Below are 15,443 nucleotides of genomic sequence, written 5' to 3'. Positions count from 1 at the left end.
ATATCTATTCTTAATAAGTTCATGACCCAGAGTGAGTGGGTAGTCCTAAATGAGAAGGAAATAATGAACTTACCGACAGAAAGGTTGAGTTTGTTAAACTCTTAATAAATTCAAATCCAATAATTTGAATGGTTCTAGTGAGAAGGACTTATTGAATTTATCGATAAATGAGGTTGAATATTTATTCTTAATGACTTCTTAGCCCACAGTTTGGGTAGTTCATTATTAATGAACTTGAAGAAAGTCACCAAATCCTTTGTGAGGTTGAGCTATTATAAAAGCTCTTAAGTATTTCATATCCCTGTTAAGGGTGGTTTATGTCGAGATAAACTTGATGAAATAACCTATGTAAGTGAGAAGGGTTATCCACATTCTATGAAAAATGTTGGGCCATTTTTCTAGCACACTTACTAGAATCCTGAGGTAAGATGGCCAAACATATACTTTTGTATATATATATCTTACACATCGAGGACTCAGGTGGATGAAGGGGTTAGTTGTGTGTTATGAGTTTACCTCCATCTTAGAAAGTTCCAGACTAGTTCACTTATCTAAGAGAAGGATTGCTCATCATCACTACGTATTAGTTCCAGATACGTTCACTAGTGCTTAAGCAACTAATCTCGCTATTGCTCTTTTGGAAAGTTTGTTTTCGAGTTTCAGAAGATTTTTTTCGCATTAGTGGGGGAATGTTGGTAATGCTCAATCCCACATAGTATTGGAAACACTATTGGGAATAGGTATTTAAGGTTTGGATTTCCTACTTCCTTGTTGAGCGAAAGAGAACAAGGGGGACTCTCGCGTACCGCCGCCGCTGCCGTCTGTCTCGTCTCGGCACGACACATCTCGTGGTCGTGGTCGTGGTAATACGTGTCTTCGACACGTCCGCACAGATACTATCTTTTTAGAGAAAATTCTTGAGGAATTTCTCTTTGAAAGAAACAAATGGAGAAATATGAAAGATTTCAACTGATATTTATAGGTTGCTGAGGAATGTTTAAATTCAAATGATAACAGTTGATTTATGAGTTATCAGAAATTAAACAACTTTTTTTAAATTAAATAAAAAACGTTAAGATGTATCTGGACTGATTTCCAGCATTGTAGAAAGGGGACAAGCTGTTAATATCAGGAGTTACAATGATTTAATTTTAGGAGTTATAATAGTTGAGTAATGATGCAATGAACCTGGACTATTTCTGAGTCAGATTCATCTAGACATTTCAGCTGTTACAAAGAAAGGTTTTAATCCTGATTTTATATGGATGATTTTAACCAATAGCCTATAAATAGAGAGTTGAATTCAGCTTCTCAACTCACTCTCAACATTCACAATTCACTCTCAAAGTGTTTTCTACACTTGTTTTCTACACTTGTTTTCTGTGTGCTTTCCTATCGAAGTGCAATATCACCAGCAGTCCACTCCGGTTTCGGGTGTATGAAATTCGGAGCGACCGTGTTAACCTCGGGGGACGGTCCGCCTACTGTAGCGATTACACACATCGGGGCGAATTCGTTTCTAAGGCAGTGATTTTACCACGACATGGTTTACGAATATGTTCCTTTTACATTATTGTTTATCTTTTATGTCAGTGCTAATGGTGTGGTTTTGCAGTCCATATTTACGACATACCTCAAACGTCTATAAACGGTTAGTTTTTTAAAATTTTCAACCAAACTCGTCACCTCGAGGTAACAAGTTTCAAGTGATTGTTACCTATGTGACCATTGTCCATCTGCCCGTTGACCAACGACTAGTTTTTTTGAATTTGAAAGAACTCGTCACCTCAATTTGACAAGTTTCATCGATATTTTTTAAAATTTATAAATTTTATTTTTAATTTAAAAAATAATTTTAAATAGACTCGTCACCTAGACGTGATGAGTCATATTAATGACAATAAAATAATGACCCATGTGGAACCCACTACTTTGGGACTGTTTAAAAATAATATTCAAGGGAACTTATCACCTCGACTTGACGAAGTTCCTGGTCCACTGTAGCAAATGTCATATTTTCCAAAATAAAATCTGGGAGGCCCAATATTCTAAATAATTGACCCGCTTGGGATATTGGGCCAAAAAAACATCATGATGATCATCTTGGGTCACTTTAATTAATTTTGGCCCACATTGAATAGGTCTTTTTTCTTTATTTATTTTATTTAATTATATTTAATTTGAATTTAAAATAAAGATAATCTAAAGATTTAGATAGGATTTTATTTTAATTTTTCACTTCAGTTTTGAGGATTAAAGCAAAATCGAAAATAAATTCGATCAAATTTACAATGCCATGTTAACACAATCTTCATTCAAAGATAGTGAAACAAAGATCAAATTACTATGTCACTATGTCAGGATTAATCAAAACCTTTATTTAAAGGAAAGCAAAACATAGAACAAACTCTGCACCATGATATCGTGAACCAATTCTACAACATTCGCAAACTTAAACCAGAAATTGTCATGATCGAACTCCATGGAAGGCACGACCTCATGAGGCGTCTTGGAAAGCAAAGGGCTGGAACCATCGAAACAAGTTCTTGTAACGATGGAGAAGACGATGGATTTCGACCAGGTGGTGCCTCTATTGGGGGAACTGCAGAGCATGATGTCGGTGGGTTGAGCTTGGAATCGTTGTTGACCAGAAACAAGTCGTTTTAGGGTACCCGGGAAGAACCAGAAGCCTTGGTATTGAACTAAACTTTCAGAATTTCCCCAGCTGTTCCCTTTGGGGAGAGTCGATAACATCTCTTCCAAGGATCTCTCGAACTCAACTTCATCGTCGTTCTCAATGTGTTTACTAATGGAATCTAAGCGGGACTCCATCAAGAACAAGCTAATGGGTGTGTGAATATGATGTCAGAAACAAAATTATAGTGGGTGTGTGAATACTGTTGGCTCTATAATTGCTAAATCCATTTTCAACTGCTACTCCACCCCCTTGTACTGTTATTTTATTTCAATACTGAAAATTGTTTAGTAATATTTATTCTTGAGATTCGGTATTATGTCTTTTTTTAAGATAATTTTAAATTTTTCATTACCTAAAAGAGTGCAGAAAACCTGCTACAACTAACAAAAGAACCAACACAATACCCACCCATTAAGAAGAAATATCCCAACCCACACAGGGCTGGGAATTTACACCATCAAATCTAGCTATATGTTTACCACTAAGTTGTATGCTAACATTATCCTTGTTCAACCCTAAGATAACATCAGCAGAACGAGACGAATTCCGGAAGACCATGTAATTCCTCTCAGACCACACAAAATACAAATGGATACTCCAAGAAATCTTCAGAACGAGGGAGATCAAAGTTTTACCTTTTAGAAGGGAAACAGTCCATCAAAGTTCATGGTCCCACGCCATAGCTAGACGAGAAATATTACACAGTCTCAGGACACCTTTCCAGACCGACTTCGAGAATGCACATGAGAACAAATGATCCCTAGACTCATTGTGCCCACAGAACCCACAATGACTGTCAACCGATATACCCCACCGCAACAAACGATCCTTAGTAAAGAGTCTACCCAAGACAGCAAGCTAGGCAATGACAGTATGTTTAGGCACATAGAATGGAAACCACACCAACTTATGCGAAGGAACAACCACACTCTTCACTCGAATCTCAGACCATATCCAGGACGTAGTAACACCCCTTCAGTCTTCTATACCCCAAGCACAAGAAAAGCAGCTTTTCTCGCCTTGAGGATCTTCCTCGCACACCAACTAAAGCGGTCCTTGGAAGCAGCGTGCCAAAAACTAGCACCCTGCAAAACGTAAGAATGAATCCAGGTTAAGGGTGCTTATGAAACGAGTCGATTACGAGTTGAACAGTGCTCGACTCGTGCTCGTTAAGAAAATTTCATCCTTCATAGCCCTTACCCATTCTGGATGTTGAATGGCCTCATGATAAGATTTAGGTTCAACAGGATGCAAAATGGAGGAAACAAAAGCTTGTGTAATGAGAGGAAGATGATTATAAGAAATAGAATCTGAAATGGGATAAGCAGAAGTAGAAACAGAATCGCAAATGAAGTCATTCAACCATTGAGGTTGTTTAGGAACCCTAGTAGACTTCCTAACCAAGACTGGAGCTATTGGACCTAAAGCAGATTCTGATTGTTGTGATGATTGCCCATGTTCAGTTATGAAAGAAGAATCAGGTGGTACAGCAGGAACATGTTGTTGACCAAAAGAAAGAACTAAGAACTCAGAATCAGGAATAGAAGGATTGGAAGGGGAAAAAAGGGATCTGCCTGAACAAGAAAATGAAAAGGAAACACCTATTCATGAAAAATAACATCCCTGTTGACAAAGAACTTCTTAGAGGTAATATCAAACAAAAGATAACCTGTAATACCTCAAAAATTTAGATAATGACCAAAATGTAAATTTTGGAAGTTTGATAGCCAAAGTATAAAATTTGGAAAACGTTTAGAGAATTAAGTGAAAATTTTCCTAAAAAAATTATATTTCATAAATATATGGTTTACTCTTGAGATTGGAGTTTTATGGAAATCATATTGTTAGATTTGGAATTTAGTAAAGAAAGGGTTAAAGCTGGTAAGGAATCGGTAAATTCCGATCGAATTGGAATTCTACAAAAATTTGAAGGATGTTATAAAATGGTTGGAAATATTATTTTAATATTTTGGATCAGAGAAATTTGGTCTGGAAGTGTGCAAATTTTCAGATTTAACCGAAACAGTGGAATTTAGTGACTAAATCGCAAGTTTTGAAAATTTCAGGGCATTTTCGTAGGTCAAAGTCAAATTAAATTATATTTGACTTTGTAATAATCAGATGACTTGGTTTTTTTGGTAAATAAGAAGATTCATTAAGGGTGATTTAGTCTTATTCCAATTAAATGAATTTTATATTCATTTAAAGTTAGATATAATCTAAATTAAGATGAAATGTTTCCTAAATTTCATTCAAATTTGCTCTCTTCTTCTCCAAAACAGACGTCGTCTTCTCCTAAGGTAAGAGCAAGCTTTAACTCAATTTTCAAGCAATTTCTTTAGGATTATGAGTATGATGAAGATAGAAAATTGTTATATGTGAAAAAGGCTATCATTTGGTACCAATATTGCATGATAATCTTGCTTGATTCAAATATCCCCAAATCTGGAAATTTGGGTTTATACAATGGTTTTTGAAATTGATGATGATTGTTGATGATTTTGAGGTTGTATGAAATGATGAAGAACATAAGGATGAGATTAAAGAAAAACAGTTTAGATTTTGGGAATTACAGTGGGTTCGAAAATTCACCAGAAAATATATAAAAATAATTTGGAGGTTATTTTTATATATTGTGTTTATATATGGATCTAGTTTGGTTTAAAACAAACGGGGATCAATTTTAAGTTGTATACAAAAAGATATGAATTTTTAACCAAGGAAATGTCAGAAAAATCGGACAGCAGAATTCTGTACAAAACAGATTCTGTTGGTGAACTTTGAAAATTCACCATAAATTGTACAGAATGAATTAGAAGGAGTTATTTATATGGATAGATTCGTATTCGAGTCTAGTTTTTAAAGAAAGAAACGGAATTGAATTCCAGTGTATATATCAATACAGAATAATGATTCTTTAAGGGTAGTACGAATTGTCTGAATTCTGGAAAATTGATGGGTTATTGTATAAGTGTTGTATAATTGATGTACTATGCTGGAAATTGTTGTTCAGGAATTGAAATGAATGTTAGATGTGAAATAATTTCAATACTGGAATTTTTGGTATTAAGAATCTAGGTGATAAAATGGTGAAGGACCATTTTGAGTAAATTGGAAAAGTGGGTTCCAATGTTAAAGGAATTAATAAGTACTGAATTATTTGGTGGAAATGAGTTTGAAGTATGCTATGGAATTATTTTGGGATATGGTTATGTTAGTACAATACTAACATATGTATTGTTATAAATTTGTGATTTATACAGATCATGGTTGATTTGCAATTGAACCAAGTCAAGTATAAAAAGGGTATATTGTGGACAATAGTGAGGCTCATATATTTTTGAAAGACATAAAGTGTCAAGGTGAGTGCAATACATGCATGAAATTATACATGGATGTTCTATACATCATAAGGAAGACTTGCGATAAGTCAACCTTGTTTATATCGGCATGATTTTATATCATTTTTTATAAATTGACATTGAGATGTCAGAGTATGAAATTAAAATGCATTGATCATGAAAAAAATGTGATATTTTACCATGAATGTTTTCGGGTATGAACTGCCCAATGTTAAATTTGATAATATACTTTGTCATGGATGGATCGAATAAAATAGACTATATGCCCAAGTAAGTCGTTGAGGGACAGGGTATAGTTGGCATGCCATAGAGTATAGCAGCTGTAGGTTTATAATACACTTCGGTGTATATGGTGGGCACGACCTTATGTGTAATACACTTCGGTGTATATGTTGGGCACGAACTTATGTGTAATACACTTCGGTGTATATGGTGGGCACGGCCTTATGTGTAGCACTACGGTGCAAATATTACTCGAATACCCAGGGTCCTCAGGATTGTATATTGGGCTATAGGCTATGGTTTATGGTTTATTGCTTAATAAATGGTAAACATACAAATAAGCTTACAAGCTTTTGGAATAATGGCAAGTATATGGGTAAAATAAGCTTACGAGCTTATGGAATTTAAATGGTAAGTATTTTGGTAAAATAAGCTTACGAGCTTATGGAATTTAAATGGTAAGTATTTTGGCTTACGAGCTTATGGGATAAATAGTAAAGGATTTTATATTATTTTGATCATGGTAAAATGATTTTATGGAAACTCAATTTTTGACATTGAAAATCTTGCATGAATTGTATTGCACTGTTAAATGTTTTAATTGTCTCACTAAGTTTATACTTAGTGTGTGATGATTTTCACGCGTAGGTAAAAAGCATGTAATGGAATAAAGAGTTCAAAGTGACATCGAGCATCGGGGAGTATATTTCAATATCAATAAGACATCCTATTGTGAAATTTGATTTTAGATAGTGGCATGTAATTTGAAAATGTTCAATTTATTTGTTTAATTAATTCTGGAAATTTTTATAATGATGAAAGGTGAATTTTTATGAATTTATATGTAAATTTTCGGAAGTTACTGTAGCATGAACAGTAACCACGGTTTTAAGCAAAATTTTCTAGATTGTAAAAGGGGTACCGATTCCCCTGCTACAGGGAATCGATTCCCCCACTGTTCACTATTCACGGATACTATTCACTATTCATAAATAAAAATATTTTGAGTTAAATTGTTATAACGAAACGTAATTTTTATAATATGATATTTTTATAATATCATTTACTATTTTAAGAAAATAAATTTTAAATTGCACTCAAATTATAGAATGGTTTTAGAAAATACGGGTGACATCTATAATATGTATAGGTATAATTATACGGGTTATGAGTGTTACATAACCTTTTTGAGTATTAAAATATCCCATGAAAACAAAAGGTAAGGCTCTAAGAGCAAATTTATCAGTTGGTTTAAGGTCAGTAACATCACTCAAACAACCAAAAACTCTAAGGATAGACATATCATGAGGTTTGTGATAAAGAATTTCATAAGGAGTTCTCCATTGCAAAACAGAAGAAGGACGTCTGTTTATAATGAAACAAGTTGTTAACACACATTCACCCCAAAATTTAATAGGCACCTTTGACTGAAAACGTAAAGCCCTAGCTACTTCTAAAAGATGTATATGCTTTCTTTCTGCAACTCCATTCTGCTGTGGAGTCTGAACACAAGAACTCTGGTGCAAAATACCAAGAGAAGAGAAAAAAGTAGTACAGTGAGAATTGAAAATTTTTGTGCCATTGTCATTTCTAACAATTTTAGTGATAGAGGAAAATTGAGTGGAGGTAAATGAAAGAAACTGTTTGATAAATAGAACAACGTCATTTTTAACCCTTAAGAGATATACCCAAGTCATACGTGTGCAATCATCAACAACAGTCAAAAAATATCTATGACCACTATGAGTAGATATCATATAAGGACCCCATAAATCTATATGAATGAGTTCAAAAGGTTTTGAAGATCTAGTAAGACTAAGGGGAAATGACAATCTGGTTTGTTTTGCCAAAGGACTATAAGTATGAACAACATTTGTATCAAGTTTATCAGAAACATAAGAAGATAATTTTCTCATAGCAGAAGCATACCAAAATCTAGCATGCCAAAGATTGGTTTTATTAGAGACAGAAACAGTAGGTACATAATGAACAGAAGAAATGTTCCCAGTACTAACCAAAGAATTACAAAGTTTTGTAGAAAACAAACCAGTAGCTCCTTTAGTTGACTCAAAAATATAAAGTCCTTTAAACCTTATACCAATCCCCTTGATCATGCCAGTGTAAAGATCCTGCAAGGCACAAATGTCAAGATAAAAGGAAATGACACAACCATGATCTTTGATAAGCCGAGAAACAAAAAACAAATTATGAAAGAAACTAGAAACGAACAAGACATTAGAGATAACAAGATCAGAAGTCAACCTATTAGAACCTATATGGGATACTAGTTCGTTTGACCATTAGGCATATGATCATAATGATGGGAATGACATGAAACAGGAAATTGCAAGCCCTTAAAAACATATATGATATGATCAGTTGCGCCAGTATCATTTATCCAACGAACATATATGTCATTGGAAGCATGTAAACTACAAGCAACAATACCTACAAGATTCACACTGAAATCTAAAGTTGAGCTCTTGTTCAACAAACTTAAGATCTGATTATACTGTTTAGGAGTAAAGGTAGGAACAATTGAGACAGAAGAGGAAACCACCGAACCAGTCTCAACCTCTCCATCAACAGTGTTCACAGAATTAACTACCATGGTAGCCTGAGAAGCTTTCTTCTTATTGAACTTGAAATACGGTGGAAAACTGATAAGCCGATAACAACGATCACGACTGTGGCCCTTGACTTTACAATATTCACAAGTCTCATTGAACCGCCTCCGATCATTTCCTTTGAAAACATTCGAGAACATTACAGAAGCTTCAATATGTGCACCAGACAACTGAACTCGATGAGATTCCTCATGAATAATCATGGAGTACGCCTGATTAACAGTAAGAAGAGGCTTCATAATGAGAATCTGACTTCGAAGCACAGAGTAAGCTTCATTGAGGCCCATCAAGAATTGGAAGAGTCGTTATTGAGCTACATGAATCGAGTTATGTTGTGCAACCTCACAATCACATGAAGAAAAATGAACAAGATGTCATGGTTGGGACGAAGAAATAGAAGATAGAAAAGGAATTGGATTTGAGTACAATGAAATTAGGGCTAAAAGAGGTGGAAATTAACGAATTGGGGATTAAAAAACTGGTTGAAGGAATGTGCAGTCAAAACGACACAAGACTTAGCGTTGAGGAAATGGGCTTAGAGCAAGCTGACCCACTGAATTAACTAAGGTTGAGCATGTGGCAAGCAAATCCAATGCAGTTGTAGGGAGTAACGACAATGGTACAAAGTACAGCATAAAACAGAATGGATGGTACTGGAAAATCTTAAAAAATATCTAATGAAAATTCTGAATTCATTTTCCTTCTTCTTCTTCTAAATTCTTAATCATTTCTGACCTAAACATAACAATTGGTATTTAGAGCTAGGCTAAAATTGATCCAAATTTTTTTCAAGCTGGGAAATACTAAGAAGACGCAGAAGATGGGACAGACTGAGCAAACCAAAGCTACCATGGATGATCATGACAGCTCTCTCAATCCAGAAGTTCATGTTTGGTGGATCAACCAAAAGCTTGAATGGGAGCACCGATTGGAATCTTTGGAGAAAACAACGAATGAGACTAATGATTATTTGCAGCAACTCTTGAGCCTAATAAAGAAAGCTAGAGATGAATCGGGCCAATCTTCACCTGCAACAAACCAAAACAATATGACAAAAAATCAGACAAAAGTACTCGGACAAACGTCTTTACAGGTAATTATTATTGATGATCCGGAGAAATACTCATTTCAACCGATGGAACCTGGGATTTTAGCTTCAAAACCTATATTTCTTGGAGAAAACTCGAAGGTACCTTCTAACGTGCATAAACTAAAATTAGGGGGAGACCCACCAGCACTGGGGGAACAATCTATCCTTAAATGTTCTGAATTAATGGAAAAAATCCCTACAACCAACAATATGGGTATGTTTACTCCTAGGACAAAAATAGAACTTCCATTTTTTGATGGCTGTAACCCAAGGAGTTGGGTGCGGAAGTGTGACAAATATTTTTCTATTTTTTCTATACCGGACAGTCAGAAACTGGAAGTGGCTGCTATGTATCTAACTGGTAGGGCTGAGACTTGGTTTGATGGCTATGTTATGAAGAAAAACCGAGTCTCTTGGCATGAATTTGTGGTAGACATTATCCACAGGTTTTATGATAAAGGGTATATTGATTTTATAGATAAGTTTAACAAATTAACTCAAACGTCTTCTGTGGAAGAGTTTGAGGATAAATTTAAAGAACTTCAACCTTTTATTCTTCAACTTAATCCTGGATTGGGGGAGGAGTACTTTGTTTCTTGCTTTTTGAGTGGGTTGAAAGACGAGCTCAAACACAAAGTTAAAGTTCATGAGCCTAAAATAGTTGTTGAAGCTGGTAGAAAGGCTAAGATATATGAGTTATCCATGGAAGTTGAAAATAGAAAAGGGTGAACCACTTTTAAGCCAAATTCTGTTCTGCCATCTGCGAAAGTTCAAGGGATTCCTTCGACGACGAACCCTAGACTTTTTCAACCTCAAACCAGTGTTAAAGAACAGTTAGTGGATTATCGACGAGCTAATGGACTCTGTTTTAAATGTGGAGACAAATATGGCCCTGGACATCAATGTAAACATAAATAATTAAACATGATAGAGGAGGAGGAAGGTCACGATTCTGATGTTCCTCCTTTAACTCAGGACAGTCCCATACAATAACAACTATTACAAGAGAGTGAACATGATGATGGAGCTTTAGAAATCTCCATTAATGCTTTAAATGGTACTGCTGGTCATAACACCATTAGAATACAAGGTACTGTTAATACTAAACTTTTAAATATCTTAGTGGATAGTGGGAGTACACATAGCTTTATTACTCCACGATGGGCAAAGGAAGGAATGAAGGTAGTACAGACTGACCCTTTAGTCATCACTGTGGCTAGTGGGGAACGACTTCACAGTACAGCGAGGAGTAATCAGTTTACATGGAATATGCAAGGATATGGCTTTGTCCATGATTTCCGAGTACTACAAATGGGGGGAAGTGATATGGTTTTGGGGGTTGACTGGATGAAGAAATTCAGCCCTATTACCTTGGATTTCAATAAGATGACATTATCTTTCAAGAAATATGGGAATCTTATTTCATTGCACGGTGGCCATCGAATTCCTTCTGTTAAGATGATTTCTGGAGACAAGATGCAGAAATTGACCTCAAAATAAATCGAGGTTATTGGAGAACTCTATTGGTTAAGTGCAGAAGTTGATTCTCAAGAAGTTCCACTTATACTTCAACCTTTACTTGAAGCTTATCAGCAAGTTTTTGATGAACCAAAAGGCCTACCTCCGGTTTGAAACCATGATCATGCTATTGTTCTTAAAGATGATGCTCCACCAATTAATTTGAGACCATATCGTTTTCCTTATCAGCAGAAATCTGAGGTCGAAAACAGGTTAAGGAATTATTGGCCGCTTCCATTATCCAGACCAGTAAGACCCCGTTTGCTTCTCCATGTTTGCTGGTTAAGAAGAATGATGGTTCTTGGAGGTTTTGTGTCGATTATCGACAGCTCAACCAATGGACAGTCAAGAACAAATTTCCTATTCATGTAGTTGAGGATCTTTTGGATGAGTTGACAGGGTTTAAATTTTTTTCAAAAATTGATTTAAGGTCGGGATATTGGTAGATCCTCATCAAGAAGGAGGATATCCATAAAACAACATTTCAAACTCATCACGGCCACTTTGAGTTTAAGGTAATGTCATTCGGCCTAACAAATGCATCGGCCACATTTCAATCATTAATGAATGATATATTTGGTCAATATTTATGGAAGTTCATTTTGGTGTTTTTTGATGATATTTTAATTTATAGTCCTTCTTTAGAGGACTATGTGCATCACTTGGAATTGGTTCTGCAAATTCTTAAACATAATCAGCTTTTTGCAATGAGGGAAAAATGTTTTTTTGGACAACAACAGGTTGAATACTTGGGGCACATTATTTCTTCTAATGGAGTTGCTACTAACCCATCTAAAGTGGAGGCAATGCGAAAATGGCAGCTTCCTAAAAATTTAAAATCTTTGCGTGGATTTTTAGGGTTGACTGGCTACTACAGGAAGTTTATTAAGAACTATGGCGAGCTTAGCCGTCCGCTCACCAATATGTTGAAAATAGACAGTTTTATTTGGTCTGCAGCTGCTAAGGAAGCTTTTGAGTTATTGAAGGATGCTATGTGCAGAGCCCATGTTTTAGCTTTGCCATATTTTTCAAAGAGTTTTTGTTTAGAGACTGATGCAAGTTCTCGTGGTATTGGAGTTGTCTTATCTCAGGAAGGTCGTCCTATAACTTATCTTAGTAAAGCACTAGGAGTTCGACGTGCAGATATGTCCATATATGAGAAGGAATATTTGGCGATTTTGATGGTTGTTACTAAATGGCATCATTATTTGGAAGCTCGACCATTTATTATCAAAACTGATCATGAGCCACTCAAACATTTATTGGAACAGAAATTAACGACGACGATCCAGGAACGAAGCCTTACTAAATTTCTTGGACTCGATTATACAATTAAATTCAGAAAATGAAGTTCAAACAAGGTGGCTGATGCTTTATCGGGATGTTATGAAGAGGAGTCTGAATTTAATACATTCACTGCCACTATGATTACACTTGCTTGGGTGCAAGAAATTGAAGCTACCTATATTGATGATACTTTGGCTAAAACAGTTATTACAACACTGTCAATACAAACTATAGGACCTCAACAATGGTCATATGTTCGAGGAGTGCTCCGATTTCAGGGAAAAGTATATGTTGGGTCTACTGGTACATTGAGGCAGGAATTACTTATAACTTTTCATGATTCTCCCTTAGGTGGACATTCGAGTGGTCAAGCTACTTATCAGCGTATCAAAGGTTATTTTTATTGGCCTAGGCTAAAATCAATGATTCTTACTCATGTGCAACAATGTGATATCTGCCAACGAACGAAGAGTGAGCACATTTCTCCACCAGGTCTGTTGCAACCCCTTCCTATTTCTAATCAAGCTTGGATTGTTATTACTATGGACTTTATTGAAGGGCTTCCTACTTCATCTAATTTCAATACGATTCTAGTGGTTGTTGATAAATTCACAAAGTACAGCCACTTTATATCCCTTTCCATCCATATACTGCTGTGGAAGCGGCTCAAAAATTTCTAGATAACATTTATCGACTTCATGGTCAGCCCCAAATTGTAATATCGGACAGAGACAAGATCTTTACAAGTTTGTTTTGGAAGGAGTTTCTAAAACAATTGGGGACATCTACCCTATTCAGTACCGCCTTCCATTCAGAAACAGATGGCCAAACAGAAAGAGTTAATCAGTGCTTGGAGCAGTACCTACGTAGTCTATGTTTTTTGAAGCCAAATGAATGGGCGAAGTGGCTACCTCAGGCAGAGTGGTGGTACAACACCAATTTCCACACTGTCATTGGCACAACACCATTTCAAGCACTATATGGCTATGAAGCCCCAGTATTACAACAGCAGACTACTACTCCAGTGCAAACAGTTCATGAGATCATGCAACACAGAACATAATTGAATAGAATTTTAAAGGAGAATTTATTACTAGTTCATAATCGAATGAAACAGCAGGCAGATAGACATCGTACTGAACGAGAATTCCATATGGGAGATGATGTTTACCTGAAATTACAACCGTATCAACAAACTTCATTGGCCCTAAGAAAGAACTTGAAGCTTTCTGCCAAGTATTTTGGTCCTTACAAAATCATTGAAAATATTGGATTAGTTGCTTCCAGACTTCAGTTGCCTCCACATTCCAAAATTCACCCAGTTTTTCATGTGAGTTTATTAAAGAAAAATATTGGGTCGAATATGCTTACCTCTCTCGATCCTCCAGAGGTAGGAGATGATGAACAATTGAAAATTCACCCAGCTATTGTTCTTAACAAACAGAGTGTGAAGCGTCAAAATCGGCCGGTGACTCAGCTGCTTATTCAGTGGTCGAATTTGTCACCAGAGAATGCAACTTGGGAGGATTATTCTGCCTTGAAGTCTCAATTTCCTGATTTTGATCCTTGGGGTCAAGGATCTACTGCTGGGGAAGGTAATGTCATGGTTGGGACAAAGAAATCGAAGATAGAAAAGGAATTGGATTTGAGTACAATGAAATTAGGGCTAAAAGAGGTGAAAATTAACGAATTGGGGATTAAAGAACTGGTTGAAGAAATGTGCAGTCAAAACGACACAAGACTTAGCGTTGAGGAAATGGGCTTAGAGCAACCTGACCCACTGAATTAACTAAGGCTGAGCAGGTGGCAAGCAAATCCAATGCAGTTGTAGGGAGTAACGACAATGGTACAAAGTACAGCATAAAACAGAATGGATGGTACTGGAAAATCTTGAAAATATCTAATGAAAATTCTGAATTCCTTTTCCTTCTTCTTCTAAATTCTTAATCCTTTCTGACCTAAACATAACACAAGAGTGGCAATCGACTGATGCAAGAAGAAAACCCTAGAACCGTCAATTTTTTAAATCGTTCTTTGAGATATTTCCAAACAACCTCTGCATTCGAAGCAAATGCAATACCAGCAGAGAGATCCTGACTCACAGAATTCAGAATCCACGAAAGCACAAACGCATTGCATCGCTCCCATTGAGATTGCAATAAACCTTCATAATCTTCCCTTCGACAGCTTCCATCCACAAAGCCGAGCTTATTCTTGGCCAAAAGCATGATACGCATGTATATGCTCCACACATTATAGTTTTCTAAGTCGATGAGCTGATGCGATACCAATTGAACTCCAGGTGTATCCGAGGGATGCAGAAAAAGGGGATGATTGGAATCAATTATAAGAGCCATGAACATTGGCCAAGAGGAAAAGAGGAAAAGAGGGGGGAAACGGTAGAAAAGATTTGGAACAAATGAAAAAAAAGGGATTGATGGCAAAATGAAAACAGACCAAGAAATAAGCCCAAAAGAAAATACGGGCTAAGGAACTTGTAGTCTGATACCATGTTAAATTTGTAAATGCAAGATTGAATAATTCCTCATATATTATTATTTTAGAATAGAAACTATACATATATATATAATTCTAATCTAACTAACTAACTGCAAATTAGTTACAAGTAAAATAGAAAT

General features: G+C 35.8%; 1 protein-coding gene across 1 annotated transcript; it reads right to left on the bottom strand.

Annotated features, from left to right (window-relative positions):
- Window positions 1-2,376: 2,376 nt before the first annotated feature.
- Window positions 2,377-2,832, bottom strand: LOC120154860 (cytosolic sulfotransferase 18-like). Its single transcript, XM_039166509.1, has one exon. The coding sequence runs from the start codon at window positions 2,830-2,832 to the stop codon at window positions 2,377-2,379; it is 456 nt and encodes a 151-aa protein (XP_039022440.1).
- Between the last annotated feature and the right edge of the window lie 12,611 nt (window positions 2,833-15,443).

This window comes from Hibiscus syriacus, unplaced genomic scaffold (genome assembly GCF_006381635.1).
Source record: "Hibiscus syriacus cultivar Baekdansim isolate YM2019G1 unplaced genomic scaffold, ASM638163v2 tig00111151_pilon, whole genome shotgun sequence".
Lineage (NCBI taxonomy): Eukaryota > Viridiplantae > Streptophyta > Magnoliopsida > Malvales > Malvaceae > Hibiscus > Hibiscus syriacus.
The sequence above is the reverse complement of the archived record's forward strand: the minus strand, read 5'-3'. Positions and strand labels throughout refer to the sequence as shown.

Excerpts from the sequence above, each read along its gene's own strand:
- LOC120154860 (XM_039166509.1), bottom strand. The coding sequence starts at position 2,832 with ATGGAGTCCCGCTTAGATTCCATTAGTAAACACATTGAGAACGACGAT.